The following is a 23,465-nucleotide window of genomic DNA, read 5'->3' as shown; positions in this document are numbered from 1 at the left end:
GAGAGTCTAAGGGACTTGATCAAGGTCACACAGGAAGACTGTGACGGGCAGAGACTGATCTCCTGAGCATGAAGCCAGATATTCACACAGGAAGAAAAAGTCCCTACCCAAAGATATTTCACTCTAAAAACACAACACAGATGATGTGATTTATCTCCACTGCACACAGAGGCAAGAGAGCCCCAGAGAGAATGAAGCTGAACTTTTGAAAGGAGGCCCAGCCTGTGCCTGAAATGCAAGGGGAGCTCTGCTTACGTATCTCTACTACAGAGCTACCGTGGACAAAATACTCACAGAATGTGAACTGCCTCATCCACCCTCCCCTCAGCCCCAGCATCCAGCCCCTCTCACTGGCAAGAACAGCATGTCACAGAGATTAGCTACAGGTAGGAAGGACTTTGGGAACTGCACCCACCTTCCAGTGGCTCGGCCCACTGCCACCAGGGGAACCTGCAGGCACAAAGATCAGACAAACCAAGAGCCAGACCCTGATCCAGAGCCAGACCTCTAGTACCTGCTGTTCTTGCCTGAGCCCTTCTACTCACACCTCCAGTCAAGGCATAAGATGGGCAACATAGGGGGGAAGCGCAGTGAGACCTTAGCTGTGGGAAGAGCAGCTCCACTGTTAAGTCCCTCAACCTGCTTTCTCTGGGAGGGGCCACGGAGGGGACAGTCTTTCACAGAATAGCCAGGATTATTGGGGCAGATACTCATGACATTGAGGGCAAAGACAATGAATGTTCCTGATCCAAACCCAACCCAGCTGCTCCAGAGCCCACCCAGCTTCTGTTACCCAAGGGGACAAAAATCCTTACTCAGCCAATTTACAGCCTCATAATTCTCCTGCATCACATCCCTGTAGAGGGCTCTCTGGCCCGAGTCCAGCAAAGCCCATTCCTCCTCAGAGAAATACACAGCCACCTCTTCAAAGCTCACCGGCTCTGCCACGGCCATTTCCTGTCCCTGGCTCTGAAGGCTGGGAGCTGAGCTAGAGACAGACATGGGTGTTCTGCAGCCTGGCAGGGGAAGAAGGTGAATTAGAGACATTTTAGAAGGGGCTTTAATCCTTTCCACACCCTCATTCTCCCCAAACTCTGTCCCTAGTGACGTGACAAGTGTTAGATTCTGCCACTGTGGACAAAAGCTTTAGTCTAGATATTCCATGAACAGCGTACGGGAGTTAGATCCCAAATCCATATTCATTTCTCTCCGTACCTGGCTTGAGTTACAAGATTACTGTGTCTCCAACAATGGGATTTAGTTCTCAGCACCCAGTGTTTCTGATAAGCCACATATTCACCTGCCTGAACATGGACATAAGTTAAATGCAGGCTGTTGTATTTAAAACCCTTAGTCTTCATTCACAGATTTGCAGCACAAACTTTGCTCTCATCTCAGAGACGTTATAAACCCTTTCCACAACAGAGAATCAGTGAAGTTAAGCATCTGAATGGTGGTGGTATTATTAAATACGTGTGCTTATTATTAAACACTTGCGCTGAGTGTTAGCAGGATGAGATCTTAAGATTCATGGGATCAGAAGATATCCTCAGTCATGCAGTCTGACCCCCTCAGTGGCACAAGCCATTACACTTAATCCAGTTACCCAGGCACAAAGCTGTTTCCCCACAGTGTATTTTCTACAAAGTCCCCCAGTGATTTGAAGACATCAAGAGATGGGAGAATCCACCAGTTCTTTGTTCATTTGTTTCAGCAGCTAATCCGCTTCCCTATCAAACATTTGTGCATCTTCTCTAGTCTGAAATAGTCTGGCTTCAGCCTTCAATTATTCGCTCTCACTGAGCTGTATCCATTCGAAGAGGTGGGCCAAATTTTCATGGGGGGTCCAAATAGAAAGTGGCTGAGAGCTGCACTTCTCCATGACATAAATGCAGGAAATGGAGGATCCGGGACGGGCATTGGGAGGAGGAGGATGCTTGGGGTAACCGTTTGGGATACAGGACAAATAGAAAGGTCTAGGAGGGAGTTTGGGTGAAGGAGCCTTTCAGCCTATTTATTGTTTGAAACCAACCCCATATTGAAACTGACTGAGCAGTGAAATCTGAGCCTGAAGGTGTCGTCCGTTTTGTGCTTTAACTTCACCCCTTTAGCATCACAAACCTATAGACCAGTGTTTCTCCAAATGTCCACAGATCCCCATGCAGCACCCCTGGAGCTCCTCACTGATCACTGGGTGATTTAGGGCTGTGTGCACCATGGTCGCTGGGTTTGGTTGGTAACACCAATGACAATCCCATGAAGATGTTTTCACAGGAATTCTCACATCACTTAAAGAATTTCCACCAGCAAACTCACCTTGTCTGAAAGCTCCAAGGGACTTTCCTCTTGCTCTCTCCAGTGCAGAGGGCAGAGTGTCTATTGGGGGAAGGGATAAGAGAGGTGAGATTCCAGGCTCTCCTACTTATAACAGTGTCATCATGCTGAACTCCGCGTTTCAATTCTATTAGAGACCAGACAGATTCACACTCAGGTATTTAGTATGAAAGAGTCTGAAACTTTCATTTCCTCTCTCACCCGGGCACCTCCCGGCAATGGAGCCAATATCCCTGCAGCCTCACACCTGTCCCAGGAGAGACCAGCTGTAAATAAGATTTACTCTTCCCTCCTCACCCCCTCCCACTTGGTTTCTCATTCACTTACTGCCTATTATCATAACCTGGAGCTGTGGTGGTGGGACACATTGCCATCACAATAACTTTAGCCATTTTGATCTCTGAATGGGAGGTGTCACGTTACTGGATTTTGAGGGGAGCAGCGAGATCACTGCTGCACCCATGGGGGGATGTTGGCCCCCGAAGTGACAAAAAGGGGGGCCATCTAAGGTGTCAAATAGAAGCCTACTTTCTTCTGATTTCATACATGCTATTCATGTGATTGTATAATGTTGGTATGTGAAGTTATAAGCATGTACTTTGTGTGGATACCAAATGTTTCTCTATATGTGGGTGAACTATACGCAAAGCTAACAAGCAAACCTCTGGAATAATAGCCCTCTATAGGCCAAGGACACACCTCAAGAGTGATGACTCATACCTAGGGGCTACCAGCATGGAACACAGGGATAGGCCATGGGCCAGATGACCTGCTGTAGCCAAGAAGAGATGAGGAAGGAGGGATAAATAAGCCATGTGGCTGACTCCATCTTGGTACTCAGCTCAGCCCTTCATTCTAGAGGCAGCAGTGCAGGGATTGAAGGGCCGGAAAGAACTGTGGACCCATCCTGATCCTAGGATGCGCAACAAGGACTTAAGCCAGCAGCTGTAACATCTCTGCTAGAGCCTGCATCGAGAACTGGAAGATTCAATGCATGTATCGTACTATCCTTTAACAAACTTACTCTCATGCTTTTCTTTATTGTAGTAATAAACCTTTAGATGTTAGATGCTAAAGGACTGGCTCAGCGTGAATTGTGGGTAAGATCCAGAGGGTAAATTGACCAGAGATCTGTGGCTGGTTTCTTGGAACTGAACAGAACTTGTTCGGGATAGGTGGGAAGGGGTGTTAAGACCCCCCACCTGTGCATGAGGCCTGGGGCCATCTGGGGCATGGATATTGCTGGGGTATCAGAGGAGTTTTGCTCGTGAGGCTTTAGGCAAGCAGCTGAAGCGCTCTGTGGGACTGGTTTGTGGCCTGTTTGGAGAGGTCACCAGTCTGGGGACTGTAAGGAGCCCCGAAGTTGAGCAATTCACCCTAAACGGTTGCCCTAAGCTGTGCCTAGACACAGCCCGGTCCGTCACAGGAGGTTCAAAGTTTGCAAACCCCTGGCTCTCTCTGCAAGCAGTTGGGTCTGTTCGCTCAGTGTCTCTAAGGAGAGCAGACTGATGGGGCCGTCATTCTCCACGTGTGAACTGAGGCAGGGGAAGTTTGGCTTCAGAGGCCAGATTCAATAGTCTCAGATACTTGAACCACTTTCCCCTCATCCATCCCTTCCAGATACCTTTGAACTCCCTCAGAGTCTCTGACAGAGCAATCATTTTCTGGGAGAAACCTCTGACTTGTTCTTCTAGTTCAGGGGAAATCTCTTCCGGTAGCTGGAATTGCCCCATATCACACCTGGACAGAAACAATTCCATGTGATTGTATGTCGTTTACTGCTCATAAGTTCTGGCTAGTAAGTCTCAGCTCTAACAGGCCTGGAGTTAGAACTCCTCCAATTCTCCCAGCCTGAGAGCAGGGGCAACACATCCCACGGCCATGCAACCTTCCCCTCAAAGATCCCATTTCAGTTCTTCACTTCTGGCCTGGGGAGACTGGCTGGGGGAGTAAAGGGGAATAGAGTCTCCATGGCCAACTCACTCCTTGGCCTCTAGATGTTGAGGGACAGGAAGCTCCCATGTGAAGGGCTGAAGGAATCTGTCCACTAGGGATTAGACTGAGACACCAGCTCCCCTCAACCCAGCTCCTTCTGCACAGGTCTCTAAACAGCCCTCCAGTGGGACAGACTCTTGATCCCTGCTGTCCTGGGCTGAATGTGCTCAGTGCCCAGCAGTGACAGGCCCATGTTCCACCCCACAGTCCTGTGGCAACCAATCCCCAAGGAAGTGACAGCTCTAAGAAACACTTGGTCAGACTGTGCCCTGAATGGGGAATTCCAGAGTCTAAAGTGCAAGGATAAGACCCTCAGAATTAAATGCGTCAGAGATATTCATGTCTAACATCTGGCTGTAAAGCTCTGGGGAGATGTGGTGCTAACATCCGCTCCAAGCCTTTTCCCTGCTCTGTGCAGCGTGAAGAGAGTGAGAGCCACGTACCTACTCAGGGTGCTTCTGACGTCCTAGAAAAAAAAAAAGACACAGAAAAGAATCTCAGCCCCATTGGACACACAAAGGGGACCTCTGGGAAGGGATTTTGCAAACCTAGGAAGAGAGGCCCTGCCCTGGACCAAGGAACATGGATCCCCTGAGCGAATGGGGCTTTGCCATCTCTAATAGATCTGTGCCTGTAACTCTACAAAGCACAAGAGTCATTCACATGGCAGCAATGCACAAAGTGTTACACTGAGATCTGACAACTGGGACCCAGCACTTGTGATTCAGGAGCCTCTCTTCGCTGTGTGAGGAGCTGGGATGTTTGTCCCTCAGTCTCACCTGCAGGAATTCACTTGCTGGCTTCTGACATGTCCCCTCCAGCTCCTCGATCCCCTCGCTGATACGGGAAATCTGCACAGAGAGGTTCCTGACAGTGTCAATCTGGAACCTCCCAATCTCATCTAATTGCTCCAGCTGGGCTAGGAGTCGCTGCTTTTGTTCCTCCAGAAACTGCAGCAGCTGCTGAAACTCAGCCACAATCATCTGCCTCTTGGCTTGGGTCCATTTCTGTGTGAAAACAGGGAAAGGGCTGGTCAGGGGCATGGATGGAGCCCACGGCCCTTTCACAGGGAGCTGAGCGCGCAGTAGGGAGAATTTCTTGGAAAACCCTAAAATTTGCAACATTTGACTCTTTGTGATTACTAGGCAGATGCGTCTCTCCCAGCATCTCCTTTGCCCCGTGTCCCTCTGAAAGGGATGTTCCCATGTCTGTCATGGGCAGCATCTTTTGTTATTCATGGGCTCTGGGAATTCATATCCAGAGCACCAGGAGGCAGGACGCAGCACCAGCCCGACAGAGATACCCAGGGAGGAAAAAGAAGCAAAAAGAAGGAAAAAGAAGCCCGAGCCTAGGGCTTTATCAAGGCATCTTTCTCTCCTAACAGCCACACTTCATCGCTGTTCAGTGATGCTGAGGGACAGGGAGCAGTGCAGTCTAACAACTGGACTAGGGTTCAGGACCAAACTCTATCCCTGATGTGTTTGGCGACTATGAGCAACTTGCTGCCCCACCTTCCCTTCCCACAGTTTGTCTAACTGGACTGCGATCTGCTCAGAGCAGGGACTTTCCCATGCTGGGTATTGTGCAGGGCCCAGAGGTCATTGCGGATCTATAAGGCAAATAACAGCTTATTATTCCTGGTCATCCAATCAGTAACAGCTTGTAACCTCCTCTTCTCCAGTCCTAAGGCAGCTCACTGACAGAGTGGCCTGTAGCTCCTGCAATCTAAACCTCTCTGATTATTAACACCTTCCCCAGTGCAAACACCCTTCCTGCCACCAGTGAGGACTGGGTTTCAGGATTTAGAGCCTCAGAGAAACATTTCCCACATCGGGTATCTGTAAAGACTTGACATAAGTTTCCACAAAGCCAGAACATTTACTTTTTACAGCATCTCTTGGATCATGAAGGCTTTACAGAAGTGGTCACCAACCAGCCACCAATCAGCTGCCCCCTCTCCCTGCTGCTGCATATCTCCTGCCCTTTGCCTTGGAGCTGTTTCCTTCTCCCACCCTGCAGTCTATCTCCACAAACAGAGGGAGTCTGTAGGCTGCTTTTGAGAGTGGTGCAGGGGTGAGCCTTCCTTAGCCCCACTGCACCACCAAAGAGGAGCCACCTGTGGTAAGCAGTGTGCAGCTGGAGCCTCTATTCTGAATCCCTGTTCTAGTCATGTACCTCTCCTGCACCCCAAGCCCCTTCTCTAACCCTGAGCCCCCTGAACTCAAACTCCCTTACAGAGCCTGAACCCCCTCCTGCACCCCAACCCTCTGCCCCTGCCTGATGAAAGGGAGATAAGATGGGGGAGGGAGAAGGGATGCAGTGAGCAAAGGCGGGGCCTCGGAAAAGGATCACAAAGGAGTTGGGGCAAGGGTATGTGGGTTTGAGGTAGATCCTGGATTGCACTTAAATTTAAAAAGTGATACTTTAAAAGGCTGGAGACCACTGCTTTACACTGGTTGGTTCACATCTGTATCTGGTAACAGTCAGTGAAATTAGCCTGTAATTAAAACCCAATGTTATTTCCCATCACACTGGACAGCCACTCTGTACCTTGTACTCCTGGGCAGCTTCCTGTAAGGGCATCACCATGTGAGCCTGGGATCTGTCACACACCACACAGATGGGAGTTTGATCCTCTTCACAGAACAGCTTCAGAGCCTCCTGGTGCTCCCCGCACACCCCGTCCCATCCTGCTCTCTTTGATGACTGGAAACTCAGCGGCTTGGCTAGTTCCACCACGTTTGCCAGCTGCCGGTTGGGCCGGAGGGGTCCCTGCTGCTCAGTGTCTCTGCCCTGAGGGCTGAGGGGGGCCTGGCAGGAATTGTGCCCACACTCCAGAGTGACAGGGGCTGTGAAATCCTCCAGACAGACGGGACGCGGCGCTTCCTCCCGGACACTTTCCACGGGGCTCTCTGCAGCCATGGCTGCCTCTGGGCTGGGGGACCGGGGCCGGGTCACTGTCCTGAGCTCAGCAGTGGGGGGGGGGCAGGACCGGGGGGGGGGGGGGGTTGAGGCACCAGCACTGAGAACAAAAAAAAACCATCAAAATTAAAAACCAAAAAAGCCCCAAAAGCTTCGCTCCCCCCCTGCAGGGTCCATTGGGCCTCCCCCGCGAACTGCCCCGGCCAGAACCGCCCCCCCATCGCTGCGCCCCTCAGGCCCGGGCCCCTCCCCACAACTCTGGTTCCTGCCCCCCACTCTGCAGCCCCCTCACAGCCCCGCTCTGCCCCCGCCCCCGCCAGGCCAGCGCGAGCATCAGGGGCGACCCCAGCAGCGGGGGAGCGCCCTGATACCCAGCGCCGAACCCACCAGCAGCGAGTAAGGGCCCCAACGGCCCCTCACAACGGCTCCCGGCTCAGGGAGCGCGGCGCATGCGCAGTAACCGCGGCGCAGTCTGGTCCCTTTCCCTGCCCGCGCGCGGAGCGATGGGCGGGACCCGCCGAAAACCCGACCGCGGCGGAGTAGAACGGGGCGGCCCGTCAGACCGCGCATGCGCAGCAGCTCCGTGACTCCGACCAGACTCCAGCGCCAGGGCTTAGCTCAGACCCGGCGCTGCTTGGCCCCGCCCCCCCCCGGCCAGAGGCTACTTCCGCTTCTCGGAGCCCGGGCCGGCTCGTAGGTGGGGCGGGGCTTTTGCAGCGCGTGGAGCGACACCCGGGGGATTCCCTCCCTGCCGGGCTGGGAGCGGGGGGGGGGTGTCCCGAGGTGGGCGGGGCCGGCGCGCGCTGCTGGGGTTGCAGGTTCGCTCTGGGCCCCACGTGGCTGCGCGGGCGGGGGGAGGCTGCGGCGGGTGCGCGCGCGGGGCGCTGGGACCGGCCCTTTGTTGCGGGGGCGGGGCCGAGAGATGCCCACGTGGGCCAGTCCCGGCTTCTGCCCAGCGCGTTTGGTGGGGCGGCGCGCGGAGGGGGGCGGGGGATGCTCACCTGAGAGGCGGGGCCACTGCGGGCTCCTGTCCGAGGGGGACGCGGCTCCACGTGGACTCAGGTCTGGTGGGTTCTAGGGCGAGCGGGGACTCGGGGAGGCTTCAATATGCCCCGCGCCAGCGTTTGGCACGTGGCCTGGAGCCTGGGCCGGGCCGCCCTGCGCACTGGAAGGGAGAAGGGGCAGAGGGAGGGGCTTGTGCTGAGGGGAGGGGGGAGGGTGATGCTGGGAGAGGGGAGGGGAAGGGCATTGGGGGAGGGGGAGGTGCTGGGAGAAGGCTGGGAAGGAGGGCGGGCGTGAGGCGGGCGGGGATGGAGCAAGGCCTGTGTGAGGGCAAAGGGGCATGAGGGGAAGGGGGGCAGAGGGTGGTGAGGGGCGGGCATCAGGGAAAAAGAGGGCAAAGGAGGCAGGGGCAGTGAGGGAAGGGGGAGGCACCGGGAGGGTGCAGGGCTAAGGGAAGGTGCAGGTGCCAGGGCATTCTGGGGTGAAGCAGAAGGGTGGACACCTGCAGGGGAGGGACCAGCACCAGGAGGAGAGAGGCAGGGCAGGTTTGTAGAGGGAGGTGTTAGGAGAGGGGATGAGGAGGGGGTAGCTCACATGATCAGTGTGGGGCTACTGGAGGAGTGGGCACAGGGGGACACACCCCTTTTTTCTGTTTTTTCTCCAAATGGGGGGAGGCCGCGATATTGTGCTGCCCTGGGCCCTGCAAAACTCTCATCCGCTCCTAGTGGTTAAAGCAGTTTCCCCAGTGGCCCTGGCAAGGCACCTTTTTATTTGCTTAAACATTTATTGTAATCCTATATGCAACTCGGAGGGGCTGAGCAGGCTAAGGAGGGCTGCAGAGACCCCCCTGCACTTCACCCTGCCCACTCGAGCTGTATGTTTGTTCTCTCTGCATCTGAAAGGTGTTTAAAAGATAAAAAGGGAGCTATAGACAGGACAGAGTCTCATTACTTTTCTCTTGTCTTATTCCTGGGACTCTCAGAATTGCTCTCCCAAGCCATTTCTGAATGGTGCACTGAAGTCTATCTATCAGTGGCCTCAAGAGGGCATCTTGTTCCTTTGCAGTTTTGAAACCATCAAGTATAATTTAAACTTAAAAAACAACAAATGGTCTGGTAGCACTTGATAGACAACAAAATATATGGATGGTATCATGAGTTTTCGTGGGCACAGCCCACTACTTCAGGTGACAGGAGTTTTGAGTTTAGGCTGTACAGATGTATTTATTTTGGCTCTGCACAGCCTAAACTCAAAACTCCAGTCATCTGAAGAAGTGGGCTGTGCCCACGAAAGCTCGTGATACCACATATATGTTTTGTTAATCTATAAAGTGCTACCAGACTGTTAGTCTGTACAGGATAAACTGGAAAAAAAATTCTCTGCTACCCCCTGAAGCTGGTATAATTTACGCAGCTGCACTCCATTCCATTAGTGTACTTATCTGTGCTTGGATAATATTTAGGGCTTTCACCAATGGGCCCATAACCATGACATATTCTGCCAATAAAACCAGCTCTGCTAGATTCAGCCTTTTGACCAGCCAATACATAATATTAATAAAAATGCAGAATGATCAGCGGAGGGAGGGGGGGGCGTAAAAAGAAAAGCATAAAGCAAAGAATTGCTTCTTGCATACTAATTTGGAGTCCTGGGAACACATTTCCCATGGAACTTTCTTGTTCATTCCGTATGCACCGAATTCTCTCCACAGCCATAAACACAGAGTTCCATCCTTTCTGGCATGACTGAATGAACTGTGGCTTGCATTCTGCTTCCACCATTTTTGCTCCAATTGCTGAGTGTTCAATTTTAATTTATAGTGATTAGCATCTGGCAAAAGTGGGCCTGGCCATCTTTGTTTAGATGTCATTTAATTCTTCTTGTACCACATCTATAAATGAAACTAGATTCTGCAAGTGGCAGGCTCAATGTTGGTGTTTTAGAACAATTTATTCACGGTTGTTATCGCTGTCAGGGACGTCTTCAGTTTTCTGAAATTCAGCTTATCAACATGAAACCCTGTTGTTGAAAACACAGTTGAAAGACATCTCCTTCCCGCCCCCCCCCCCAAAAAAACCCCCAAGCCACATTAATATGTCCCCCAATTGATATACCATGCTGGGAAGAATACATTGAGGGGATCCTGGGAGAAGATGTGACTCCACCCCTGAGCCAGACATCCTCTGGTCCATCCCTCTCTCCTGCCCCCTGCACTCCAGGCCCCCCATCCAGCCCCCAGCTGCTCTCCACACCTGAGGATTCCCCTGCCCTTGGCACCATGACTGCACCATGCCAAGCAGCAGGGCTGGCAGTGGGGCAGCCGTTCCAGCCAGGCACTGGAGGAAGTGGGTGCGAGGGGGGGGCAGAAGGGAAGGGGCTTGGATTAAAGTTAGGGAGCCTGGTCAGTGGCCAACCCTGTTCACCGTGCTGCCCAAGAGTGGTTCTTGTTCTGCCCTGGCCTAGCTGATCCTCCCCTCCTCCCAGTTACTCCAATGTTAAGAGCCGGATATGCCGACTCAGGGAATTCCCCATGGGCTGCACAGGGGCTGGTAGGGAGCTTGTGGAGCCGCAAACTAGGTGTTTGACAGCCTGGGCCAGTGGCTTTGCCTGGCATCTCCAGGAGCCTGTTGGGCCAGGGGCTTTCAGTCCCAAACTGGAAACATGTCTCCCTCAACCCTCCCCCTCTCGCCCTGCCCCCATCCCCTCACATCTCCCCTCTCCCACCCCTCATAACTTCTGCTCCTCAGCTAGGGAGACCCACTATGCAGGCACAAGTGCTGGGGTCCAGCCATCCGCTCTGGGTGTAACTCGGCGTGTGCATTGCTGCCATGTGAGTGACTGTTGTGCTTTGCAGTCACAGGCACAGAGCTATTCGAGATGGCAAAGCCCCATTAGCTCACAGAATCTATGGCCCTGGGGCCAGGTCAGGGCATCTCTTCCCCATATTTGCAAATTGCCTTCCCCGTGTGGGCTGTTTGGAGACCTGTGTGGAAGGAGCAGGGGAGGGAGGAGCTGGTGTCTCAGTCTGGTTCCTTGTGGGCAGATTCCTGCAGCCCTTCACCTGGGAACATCCTGTCCCTCAGCGCTTGGAGGCCAAAGAGAGAATTAGCCATTGAGACTCAATTCCACTTTTGTCCCCAGCTGGTCTCTCCGGGCCAGAGGTGAAGAACAGCAGTGGGACCTTTCAGGGGAAGGTTGCATATCCATGGACTGTGTTGCCCCTGCTCTCAGGCTGGGGGAATTCAAGGAATTCTAACTCCAAGCCTGTTAGAGCTGAGACTCACTAGCCAAATCTTATCATCTGTAAATGAAATAGAATCACATTGAATTGTTTCTGTCCAGGTGTGAGACGGGGCAGTTCCAGCTGCCAGAAGAGATTTCCCCTGAACTAGAAGAACAAGTCAATGCTTTCTCCCAGTAAACGATTGCGCTGTCGGAGACTCTGAGGGAATTCAAAGGTACCTAGAAGGGATGGAGTAGGGGAAAGTTGTTTAACTATTAGAAACTATTGAATCTGGCCTCTGAAGCCAACCATCCCTGCCTCAATTCCCACATGGAGAATGACGGCCCCATCATGCTGCTCTCCTTAGAGGCACTGAGCAAACAGAGTCAACTGCTTGCAAATAGAGCCGGGGTTTGCAAACTCTGAGCCTCCCGTTGGTGTCAAGGGATCCAAACAGGTAAAGTTAATGTCATGGCAACATCTTCCCCCAGGTGGGAGGGAATGAGGAGCGCTAAGTTCGAACTAGGAAAACCTCATTTTACGAGGATTAAGCCTAGTTCAAACTAGCTAGTTCGAATTAAGGGGTGTGTAGCCCCTTAATTCGAACTAGTGGGAGGCTAGCCCTCCCCAGGTTTCCCTGGTGGCCACTCTGGCCAACACCAGGGAAACTCTATTGCCCCCCTCCCGGCCCCGGACCCCTTAAAGGGGCACGGGCTGGCTATGGAGCCCGTGCCAGGTGCAAGCCTGCCAGCACCCAGCCAGCAGACCCTGCACCTGGCATGGCTCGAGCCAGCCACCCGATGCCCCCCAGCCCTCCCTCTCTTCCCGGGACCAGGCTGGCGGCTCCCGGGAGCTTGCCCGGGACCGCAAGAGGCGGGCACCCACCTGGGCTAGTGCGGACATCATGGACCTCGTCCACGATCTCCGCACTAGGCACAGGAAAGTGGCCGTCTAGGGCAGGAGAGCGGCCAGCCTGGCCACCCAGGAGCAGGTGTGCATGAAAATCAAGGGGGTCCACTGAGACCCCCGACCCTGAGCCCTGAGCTTACAATGGCCGTCCTGGGTCAGACCAAAGGTCCATCTAGCCCAGTAGCCTGTCTGCCGACAGCGGCCAACCCTAGGGACCTTGGAGGGGATGGACCGAAGACAGTGACCAAGCCATTTGTCTCGTGCCATCCCTCTCCAGCCTTCCACAAATCTTGGGCAGGGACACCACTCCTACCCCCTGGCTAATACCACTCCATGGACCCAACCTCCATCACTTGATCTCACGTCCCTTTAAACTCTGTTGCAGTTCGAGCCTTCACAGCCTCCTGCAGCAAGGAGTTCCACAGGTTGACTCTTTGCTTTGTGAAGAACAACTTTCTGTTACTAGTTTGAAGCCTGCTACCCATTCCTTTCCTTTGGTGTCCTCTAGTCCTTCTTTATGGGAACTAATGAAGAACATTTCTGTATGCACTCTCTCCACCCAACTCTTGCTTTTAGAGACCTCTATCCTGTCCCCCCTCCGTCTCCTCTTTTCTAAGCTGAAAAGTCCCAGTCTCTTTAGCCTCTCTTCATATGGGACCTGTTCCCAACCCCTGATCATTGTAGTTGCCCTCCCCTCTCCCACCTCCTTTTCCCAGTCTCCCCCAGTTTTGTTCAATAAAGACAGATTCCATTTTTCAACACAATTTTCCTTTATTTTGTACATCAAGAAAAGGGGCTAGGGAAGGGTAAGTGGAAGGAGGTGAGGGAGGAATGGGGTACGAGCCCCCGATGGGGAGGACTGGGCTGGCTCTGCGGGCTTCTGGGGGTGGAAGCTCTCCTGCAGCCCCCCGATTGCTCCCTCTCCCCAGATGGCAGCCTGCGGCAAGTGCAGCCGGTCTGATGGCCGAGTGCTGTGATGCGCCCAGTGTGGGCACTCCGGGCACTCCAAGCCAGGACTGATTTGCAAGCAGGGCACCCCTGAGAACTGTCTGTCTGGGGTGGGGGTCGGGTCCCTTTAAGCGCAGCCCTCGGCTAGCCTGAGACAGCATCTCCATGCTCTAAGTCCTCATCTGATGCCCTGCCGGCACTGCTTCCGGCCATCCTTAAGCCCGGTTCAGGGTCCACTTAATGTGGACATGCTAGTTCGAATTAGCAAAATGCTAATTCGAACTAGTTTTTAGTTCTAGACGCGTTAGTTCGAATTAGCTTAGTTCGAATTAACTAATTCGAACTAAGTTAGTTCGAATTAGCGCTGTAGTGTAGATGTACCCCCAGTGATCAGTGAGGAGCCCTAGGGTCACTGCATGGGGACCTGCAGACACTTTGAGAAACACTGATCTACAAGGTGTGATGCTAAAGGGGTGGAGTTAAAGCACACAACGGACGGCACCTTCAGGCTCAGATTTCACTGCTCAGTCAGTTTCAATATGGGGTTGGTTTCAAACAATAAATAGGCTGAGAGCTGACTGGCTTCCACGGTATCAGATTGTTTATGGCGAGAAACTTCTGGATACACAAGGGCTCTTCGGTCTAGTGCAGGCCTGGGCAAAATACAGCCTATCTAGCTCGCCAGGCCATCAGATGCGGCCCACTGATGCTTAGCGAGCTATGGGCTAGTTCCATGCTTGCCACTTCCCACCTGCAAGCCACTCAAAGCGAAGGTGAGCCCAGAGGTGAAGAGGGAAGGCTACAGGCACTGCTTCCACCCCCAGGACAATCTCATTGGCTGGTTTCTGGCCAGAAAGGAAGCACTGTGCCCCCTCCTCTCCGGCTCATAGTTATTCACACACCCACATGGCTCCGTAGCTGGTGTGAGGGTTGAGCAGGCTCCCTGCCTGCCTCAGAGAGGTGCTTGGCTGCTGGTCGGGAGTCACTCAGGTAAGTCTCCTGGCCAAAGCTTGCCTCTGGCACCCCAACCTCTCCCTTCCCCATCTAGTTCTCTGCCCCCCCACTCCTGCCTCCTACTTCACATACCCAAACTCTGTTCTTTTCCTGCATCCAAGTAACCCTCATCCCCTTATTTGTCCACTTAGCTGCTTCTCTAAATTAACTTTATTTTAAATATCTCATGAGTAGTTGGCTAATCCAGCGCCCCAGATCACACCTGCCTCCTTCACTCAAACTCCTTCCCGGAACCCTCTTTCACTCCTGCATCCCAACCCCTTACCCAAAGCTCCCTTTTTCTCCCAATGTTCATCCCATACACTGTATTTCCTACTTAATGTCTTGGAAGAGTGCAGCTCTCAACCACTTTCCAAAATCTTGGAGTCTCTCCCCCTCTCCCCAAACAAAATGAATTGCCCACCCCTGGTCTAGTGGATACAGTTCAGTGAGAGTCAATAATTGAAAGCTGCAGTCAGAGAATTTCAGGCTAGAGAAGAGGCACACATATTTGATGGGTAAGAGGATTAGCTGCTGAAAGAAATGAGCAAAGAACTGATGGGTTCTCCATCTCTTGATGTCTTCATATCAACACTGGGCGACTTTCTACAAAATATGCTGTGGGGAAACAGAGCTTTGTGCATGGGTAGCTGGGCTAGGTGTAATGGCATGTGCCGCAGAGTGGACAGACTGCGTGGCTAAGGATATCTTCTGATGCCATTAATCCATGAATTTTAAGGTCTTATCCTGTAAACATTCAGCACACGTGTTTAATAATATGTATATGAATACTCATATTAACTTCACTTCCTCTCTGTTGTGGAGAGAGTTTATAAAGTCTGTGTCAGATGAGAGAACCAAAGTTCGAGGTGTACCGGTAGTTCGGAATAGGAATCCTAGTACGAACTACCTAGTTCGAGCCCCGTGTAGCCGCGCTGCACGGGGTTCGAACCAGCGGGGTTTTAAAAATGGCGGCTTCCCGCTTATGCAAATGAAGCCCGGGAAATTCAAATCCCGGGCTTCATTTGCAAGTGCGGTATGCCTACATTACCCTCCTAGTTCGAACTAGGAGGGTAGTGTAGACATACCCTGGGGGACTTTCTAGAAAATACACTGTGGGGAAACAGCTTTGTGCCTGGGTAACCGGACTAAGTGTAATGGCTTGTGCCACTGAAGGGGTCAGACTGCATGACGGATGATATCTTCTGATCCCATGAATCTTAAGATCTCATCCTACTAACACTCAGCACAAGTGTTTAATAATAAGCACACGTATTTAATAATACCACCACCATTCAGATGCTTAACTTCACTGATTCTCTGTTGTGGAAAGGGTTTATAATGTCTCTGTGAGATGAGAGTAAAGTTTGTGCTGCAAATCTGTGAATGAAGACTAAGGGTTTTAAATACAACAGCCTGCATTTAACCTATGTCCATGTTCAGGCAGATGAATATGTGGCTTATCAGAAACGCTGGGTGCTGAGAACTAGATCCCATTGTTACAGACACAGTAATCTTGTATCTCAAGCCAGGTACGGAGAGAAATGAATATGCATTTGGGATCTAAGTCCCGTACGCTGTTAATGGAATATCTAGACTAAAACTTTTGTCCATAGTGGCAGAGTCTAACACGTGTGTCATGTCACTAGGGACAGAGTCTGGGGAGAATGGGGATGTGGAAAGGATTAAAGCCCCTTCTGAAATGTCTCTAATTTGCCTTCTCCCCCTGCCAGGTTGCAGAACACCCAAGTCTGTGTCTAGCTCAACCCCCAGCCACCAGAGCCAGGCACAGGAGATGGCCATGGCGGAGCCGGTTAGGGTCCAGGAGGTGGCTGTGTATTTCTCTGAGGAGGAATGGGATTTGCTGGACCCAGGCCAGAGAGCCCTCTACAGGGATGTGATGCAGGAGAATTATGAGGCTGTGAACTGGCTGAGTAAGGATTCCTGTCCCCTTGGGTATCAGAAGCTGGGTGGGATCTGGAGCATCTGGGTTGGGTTTGGTTCAGGGTCATTCATTGTCTTTGCCCACAATGTGATGAGTATCTGCCCCAATAATCGTGGCTCTTCTGTGAAAGACTGTCCCCTCCATACCGCCTCCCAGGGAAAGCAGGTTGAGGGACTTAACAGTGGAGCTGCTCTTCTCACAGCTAAGGTCTGAGTGCACTTCCTCCCTATCTTTCCCATCTTATGCCTTGACTGTAGGTGTGAGTAGAAGGGCTCAGGCAGGAACAGCAGGTACTAGAGGTCTTGCTCTGGATCTGGGTCTGGCTGATCTTTGTGCCTGCAGGTTCCCCTTGTGGCAGTGGGCTGAGGCACTGGAAGGTGGGTGCAGTTCCCAAAGTCCGTTCTGCCTGTAGCTAATCTCTGTGACATGCTGTTCTTGTCAGTAGGAGGGGCTGAGGGAGGGTGGATGAGGCAGTTCACGTTCTGTGAGTATTTTGTCGGAGGTAGCTCTGTAGTAGAGAAACGTGAGCAGAGCTCTCCTTGCATTTCAGGAACAAGTTGGGTTTCCTTTCAAGAGTTCAGCTTCATTCTCTCTGGGGCTCACTTGCCTCTGTGTGCAGTTGAGATAAATCACGTCATCTGTGTTGTGTTTTTAGAGTGAAATATCTTCGAGTAGGGACTTTTTCTTCCTGTGTGAATGTCTGGCTTCGTGCTCAGGAGACCTGTGTTCAGTTCTCTGCCCGTCACAGTCTTCCTGTGTGACCTTAATCAAATCCCTTAGACTCTCTGTGTGCAGTCACCTCTTTCTTTAATAGCTATTATGGAGTGTCCCTGTTTCTCAGGGCTGGGAAGGATATCAACATTAAAGAGCAGTGATGCTTAGCTCCATATGTACACCCCAATAGCACAGTGGGGTCCTGATTTACACCAGAGTTCCCAGGTGCTGCTGTGATTCATAATTTTGCTTTCCGCAGCGACTGCAATGCCATTAGAATTGCTGCTAGCGCCACAGAGCGTTGTTATGGCTGTTCAGGGCGGCTCTTTCTGGATCTCTGATGCCAGCAGCACTGGCAGAGCCTGCGGCTTATCCATGCAGCACAGCTCAGGGTTGCCGCTAAGAAAGATCCAGGCTCCGTTTGGAGGCTAAGTCACTCTGCCAAGTTTATTGTGAAAAGGAGAACAATGCTAGTGTCCTACTTCCTCAGGCATAGGTATAGTGAGACTTGTCCCAACCCAATAACGGTACCAGTCAGTCAGCAGTGAGAACGCTGCCGCTCAGCCAGCATCAACATGCCCCTCCTGAGACTTCTCATACATTGACACAAACAAGATGCATATTCCATGTGTTCTACCCCCTTAGCCTCCTGCCTGTTACTTTGAACAAAACATCCGTATCCATTATCCCCTCATCCCGCTCTTGTGCACAAGGGTCAGTGTCTTTCTGAGCCATCTCTTAGGACTGTGTTTGCAGCTACTGCGGAGATGTGTGTGTTGATTGGCCTCTTCCTGCTCTGGATGTGCTTTCCTGATTAGTTGGTACCAGTGCTCCACCATTCTGGCAAATTCCAGCCTGTTCTAGTTCAAAAAGAATGGACATACACAGCTGCAATAAACCTTTTGCCAAGTGTGCTGAGTGCCATGTCAATGGGAATGTTCTGATGTGATGACTATGATTATTTTATTTAACAGCAGTAGCACAGGGATCTCCATGGTCATGTCACAGGTGGATCTTATGAACAGAAAATGAAGTTCCAAGAAGGGGTGGGGCCAAAGCTGAGGGAAACACACTCACAAGGTGTAAAGGTGATAGATTCTGTGCAGCCCTGGAGGGGCACCAAATCAAAGGCCAGGCTGGCCACAAGAGCCAGACTGGGAAACCACACAAAGGCTGCTGTTGCCAGAGTAGAATGAAGGCTGCAGAGGGGGAGCTGAGCAACAGCCACAAGCACCAGAGAAGCAGCACGGCCCAGCTCCGCCCTGGCTTGCCCCAACAGAAGCCCAGCACCATCCTGGGCAGCCATGGGAATGGCAGCTGTTGTGGCCGGGTTGATTTAGTTGGGATTGGTCCTGCCTAGAGCAGGGTGCTGGACTTGATGGCCTTCTGGGATCTCTTCCAGTTCTATGATTCTATGATGAGATAACATGATCTTGGTAACTAATTGACCATTCATTATCAGTGGGAAATAAGTCAGTGGAGGGATGGTAGGAGTTACTATAGAGAACTTTCTGGGTGTCTGGCTGGTGAGTCTTGCCCATGTGCTCAGGGTTTAGCCGATCGCCATATTTGGGGTCGGGAAGGAATTTTCCTCCAGGGTAGATTGGCAGAGACCCTGGAGGTTTTTTGCCTTCCTCTGTAGCATGGGGCGCAGATTACAGCTGGAGGATTCTCTGCATCTTGGAGCCTTCAAAGTATTTGAGGGCTTCAATATCTGAGATATAGGTGAGAGGATTATTCTAAGAGGGGTAGGTGAGATTCTGAGGCCTGCACTGTGCCTCAGATGATCATAATGGTCCCTTCTGATCTTAAAGTCTATGAGTCTATGAGACACAGGCAGTTGGGATCAGGAGTGTGGCACATAGGCAGGGCGTGAAGCAAGCAGCCAAGGATTCACTTAGATACTCAGGCAACTTCCTCTGTCTCCTCCTGGCCCAAGTAGAACATCTGAGCCAAAGATCAGGGCAGGGCAAGCCCATCAGCCAGGGGTTTTATGGACAGAGACTTGGCGAGCTAGAGAACTGCTGGGTCCTTCATCTCCAAGTTCTAGTGACCTGCCATGTGGCAGCTGCTGTCTGAACCCTGCCTGGGGACCTTGGTGTCACATCTTCATAGCCTCACTAGAGCTCCCCTTCTGAGCAGTGTGTTCCTGTCCAGCTGTGGGATTCCGGGCGGATGGACCGGGCTGTGAGGGGGGCTGAGTTGTACCCTAGAGAGTGCAGCAGCGCACTTAGCTGCCCTGGGGAATGAGCTGAGCCATTCCCAAGGTGGGGGAGCGATGCATCTTTACTGCAGGTGAGTGTGTCCTGGGATCTTGTACCAGCCAGAGCCCAGTCTCTGCAAGGTGGGGAAAGGAGCCTCTCTGGGTGGGGGACTCGGATCCTGGCTCTGGAAGCAGTAATGGCAAAGACCTGAATAAACAAGATCAGCACTTGGTTCATTGCTCTCCAAACAGGATTTCCAGTCTCCGAAACTGAGCTGCTCTCCTGGGTGGAGCGAGAGGAGGAGCTGCAGGTCCCAGATCCTCTGAGCTGTGAGGAAGGGGAGATCATCAGCAATACCCAGACAGGTGAGCAATCAATTATAAGGAGACAGAAATTGGTTTCTGAGTCAGTTTAACTGATGTAACTTGTGTGTTTTCATGAACTCTGACTGATTGTTCAGCTTGTCGTCAACTCCAGTCAGAGTGTGGTCGGCGAGGAAAGGCTGGGTTCTCTTCTCTGTGGAAGGGTTGTAAAGGAGGACAACGAACTCAGCTCATGATAATTTGACCATTATTTGAGCGTGTGTCCCCTTTTCTATTCCTCCTTTAGAGTTTCCTTGCAGTTCATCGTGGAGAATAACTCCTGTCTGGATAATTCCTCTGTTCCAACAGGTGACAGGACACTGACCGAGAACCATGAGAAGAGTCTTCAGCAGGAAGGACTAGAGCAAGTGTCTCCATGTGGACTATTACTGAGACGATCTGAAGGACATGTTTTCCAGATATGTGAGCAAGGAGAGAGCTGTGAGAGTCAGTATAGCCCAAAAAAGCAACAGGAAAACCATCTAGGAGAGGGACAGGGTAACTCCAGTAGCAGAAGCACAGGGGAGAAAAACAGAGAAACCGTTCAACAGGAAATCCCCCATCAACAGTCACCCTACACGTGTAGTGACTGTGAAACTCTTCTTGAACATCAAAGGGTCCATACGGGAGAGAAGCCCTTCAAGTGCTCTGACTCTGTGAAAAGCTTCAGTGAGCACTCACACTTTACAAACCATCAGAAAATACATACAAGAGACGCACCCCATAACTGCTCTGACTGTGGGAAAAACTTCAGTAAAAACTCACACTTGATTATGCATAGGATGACTCACACAGGAGAGAAGCCTTTCAATTGCTCTGTGTGTGGGAAAAGCTTCAGTCAGAAGTCAAACCTTGTTGTCCATCGGAGGACACACACAGGAGAGAAACCTTTCAATTGCTCTGACTGTGGGAAAAACTTCAGTAGTAGCTCAGAGCTTGTTACCCATAGGAGGAGCCACACAGGGGAGAAACCTTTCAATTGCTCTGACTGCGAGAAAAGCTTCAGTCAGATTTCACACCTTGTTAGACATAGGAGGACCCACACAGGGGAAAAACCCTTCTACTGCTCTGACTGCGGAAAAAGCTTCGGTAGTAACGGAGAACTTATTGCCCATTGGAGGATCCACACAGGAGAGAAACCTTTCAATTGCTCTGACTGCGGGAAAAGCTTCAGTCAGAAGTCAAACCTTGTTACTCATAGGAAGAGCCACACAGGAGAGAAACCTTTCCATTGCTCTGACTGTGGACAAAGCTTCAGTATCAGCACTAACCTTGTTAGTCATAGGATGACCCACACAGGAGAGAAACCCTTCCACTGCTCTGACTGTGGGAAAAGCTTCAGTAGAAGCTCACACCTTGTTAGACATAAGAGAGCCCACACAGGAGAGAAACCCTTCTACTGCTCTGACTGTGGGAAAAGCTTCAGTAGAAGCTCACACCTTTTTGACCATAGGAGGACCCACACAGGAGAGAAACCTTTCAATTGCTCTGACTGCGGGAAAAGCTTCAAAAGAAACTCAGACCTTGTTATCCATAGCAGGATCCACACAGGAGAGAAACCTTACAATTGCTCTGACTGCGGGAAAAGCTTCAGTCACAGCTCAAGCCTTTTATACCATAAGAGAACCCACACAGGAAAGAAACTTTTCAATTGCTCTGACTGCGGGAAAAGCTTCAGTCAGTGCTCCTGCGTTACTAGCCATCAGAATACATATAAGAGAATTGCCTTATAAAAACTCTGATCGCAGAAAAGGCTTCAAACACAGGTCAGACTTTGTTAAACATTAGACAGTCCACAGAGGGGAGAAAACTATTCAGTTATTCTGACTGTGGGGAAAGCTTCAGTCGGAGCTCAAATCTTCTTAGCCTTTGGAGGAGCCACAGAGGGGAGAAATATATACCCTGAGTTCCCTTTAAGCTGCCTGGCCAAGTGGCTGTGGTCCCAGAAGACCTCTTGGGGAGGGCCTCCTGGGGTACTGACCTGGACACTGCCACTCACCTTTCTACTCTCTGGGGCTTCTCACCACCCGGTCCTGCTGGGGCAGCTCCTTAGTCTCCCCTGACCAAGGCCCTGAGCTGAGATTCCTGTCCCCACCCCCACCCCCGCCTCTGAGCATTGGTACAGATGCTGAACCTCTTCAGGTCTGAGGAGAGAGCAGTTTAGGGCCCAGCTTCCTGGGATAGCACTCCCCAAATGGGATCAAACCCCAAAGAATGGGGTAAGCCCCATTTAGCAATGAAAGCGGAATGTGCACACTGCTCCCATAGGTAGTAATTGTTTACACTGGGCTTGATAGTAAGTAAAAGTGGTTTTATTAAGTACAAGCTGTAGGATTTAAGTGGTAATAAGTGAGAACAGGCAGAGCAAAGCAGATTACAAACTCAAAGGTAACAAAAAATGTTTTGTTAGTGCTCCACTGAAACTTCAGTACAAACTTTTACAAACTCCCCCTAAAACCTCTTTCCCAGCTGCCCCTCCAAACCAGGGCTCTCCCCGACCCTGGGGTCTTTGGCTTCTTCCTTCAGATGCAGCCCAGCCAAAAGACCAAGTTCTCCAGGTGGATGTTATTTCCAAATAACGGCTTGCGGTGTAGACATGCACTGTAATTCCGAAATAAGGCTGCTGTGTAGATGCACCCCAAGGGTCACTGACCAGTGGCCTGGGCTCCCCATACTCAGGAATCCCAGTGTGGTTTCTGTGGTCCTAAGTCCGGCTTCTGAGGGCTGCAGGAGAAAGACCTGGTGTGGACAGGGAAATCCCAATGAACCTCCCAGCAGAGCGTGACTGGTCCCATCTCAGAGCCCTGGTTCCGTCTCTGGGTATAGTTCCTGCTGGGCTTTTCTGTACTACTCCAGATCATTTGTTCAGGTGAACTTGTGTTTTTGTTTTAATACAATGACATATAGAACTTTTAAACTAACACAGACATGTAATGAGGCAAGAAATAAAGCAGGTTTAGCCACTGCAGAAGAAAATGAGTAAGTTTATTTATTTCCTAGATTCTGAGGCTTAAAAGATTTCCTTATGTTTCACTCTTATAAATGTGAACGTGTTGAATAACCTACCCTGTGTTGTGGGTTTTCTCTCTCTGTGAAGGCCATTGGGTCATGCACTTTGATCTCTGGTTAGTTAGATGTGCAGACGACACAACACAAGTGAGAACTTACCAGAATAAAAGTGGCGAGGAGTCCTGTGGCACCTTATAGACTAACTGAAGTGTTGGAGCATAAGCTTTCGTGGGCAAAGACCCACTTGGTCAGATGCATCTGACCAAGTGGGTCTTTGCCCACGAAAGCTTATGCTCCAACCATTCAGTTAGTCTATAAGGTGCCACAGGACTCCTCACTGCTTTTGCAGATTCAGACTAACAGGGCTACCCCTCTGATAACTTACCAGTTTAAGCAATGACAATGGTCAGTATCTCTCAGCGGTGGGGCTGGAGCAAAGGAAGATGGGGGGCATGACAGTTGCCCTGACATGGTGCCATCCCCCCCACCTCCCACAGATTCCCCTGTCTGTAGGTTTCTAATCTCCCAACCAAAGCCCTCCAGGCCAGGTACAGCTGAGCTGGGCCAGCTACAGCCTGGCCACCGGGCTGCTATCTCAGTGCAGACATACCCAGAGCGATTCCTTTTGAGTTGGTGTCTCAGGGAGTCTCTCCACTTTCCAGCCCCCCATGTGTGAGTGCTGCTCTCTGGGGGTGCCTGGGAGAGTTGGGCTGGTTGCAGGGCCAGCCCAAGCCATTCTTGCACCCTGGGCAGCAGGCGCGTGCTGCATGCACATCTCTGCCCCAGGGTGGCAACCTATGGGGGTACCTGATGCGGCATCCCGAATGGTTGGAGCACTTCAATCAGGCATGGGCTAGCCGGGCAGCTGCCTGGGGCGCCTGATATAAGGGGTGCTGTGCCCCCTT

The 23,465-nt window shown here is 51.5% G+C and overlaps 2 protein-coding genes across 2 annotated transcripts in view; one reads left to right on the top strand and one right to left on the bottom strand.

Annotated features, from left to right (window-relative positions):
- LOC142821521 (uncharacterized) overlaps nucleotides 1-23,465 on the bottom strand; it is a 414,847-nt gene that overhangs the window by 4,339 nt on the left and 387,043 nt on the right. The window contains 3 exon segments of the mRNA XM_075912685.1: nucleotides 816-1,016; nucleotides 2,317-2,376; nucleotides 3,959-4,074. Coding sequence (XP_075768800.1) covers nucleotides 816-1,016; nucleotides 2,317-2,376; nucleotides 3,959-4,074 — 377 coding nt within the window.
- On the top strand, nucleotides 16,128-22,616 carry LOC142821464 (uncharacterized). The gene is given in 4 exon segments (XM_075912461.1): nucleotides 16,128-16,139; nucleotides 19,410-19,554; nucleotides 19,861-21,253; nucleotides 21,255-22,616. Coding segments are annotated over 4 exon segments (1,635 nt in total). The 3' UTR covers nucleotides 21,340-22,616.

Source organism: Pelodiscus sinensis, chromosome 31, assembly GCF_049634645.1.
Source record: "Pelodiscus sinensis isolate JC-2024 chromosome 31, ASM4963464v1, whole genome shotgun sequence".
Taxonomy (NCBI): domain Eukaryota; kingdom Metazoa; phylum Chordata; order Testudines; family Trionychidae; genus Pelodiscus; species Pelodiscus sinensis.
Note: the sequence above shows the minus strand (reverse complement) of the source record. Positions and strands in the feature narration are given on the sequence as shown.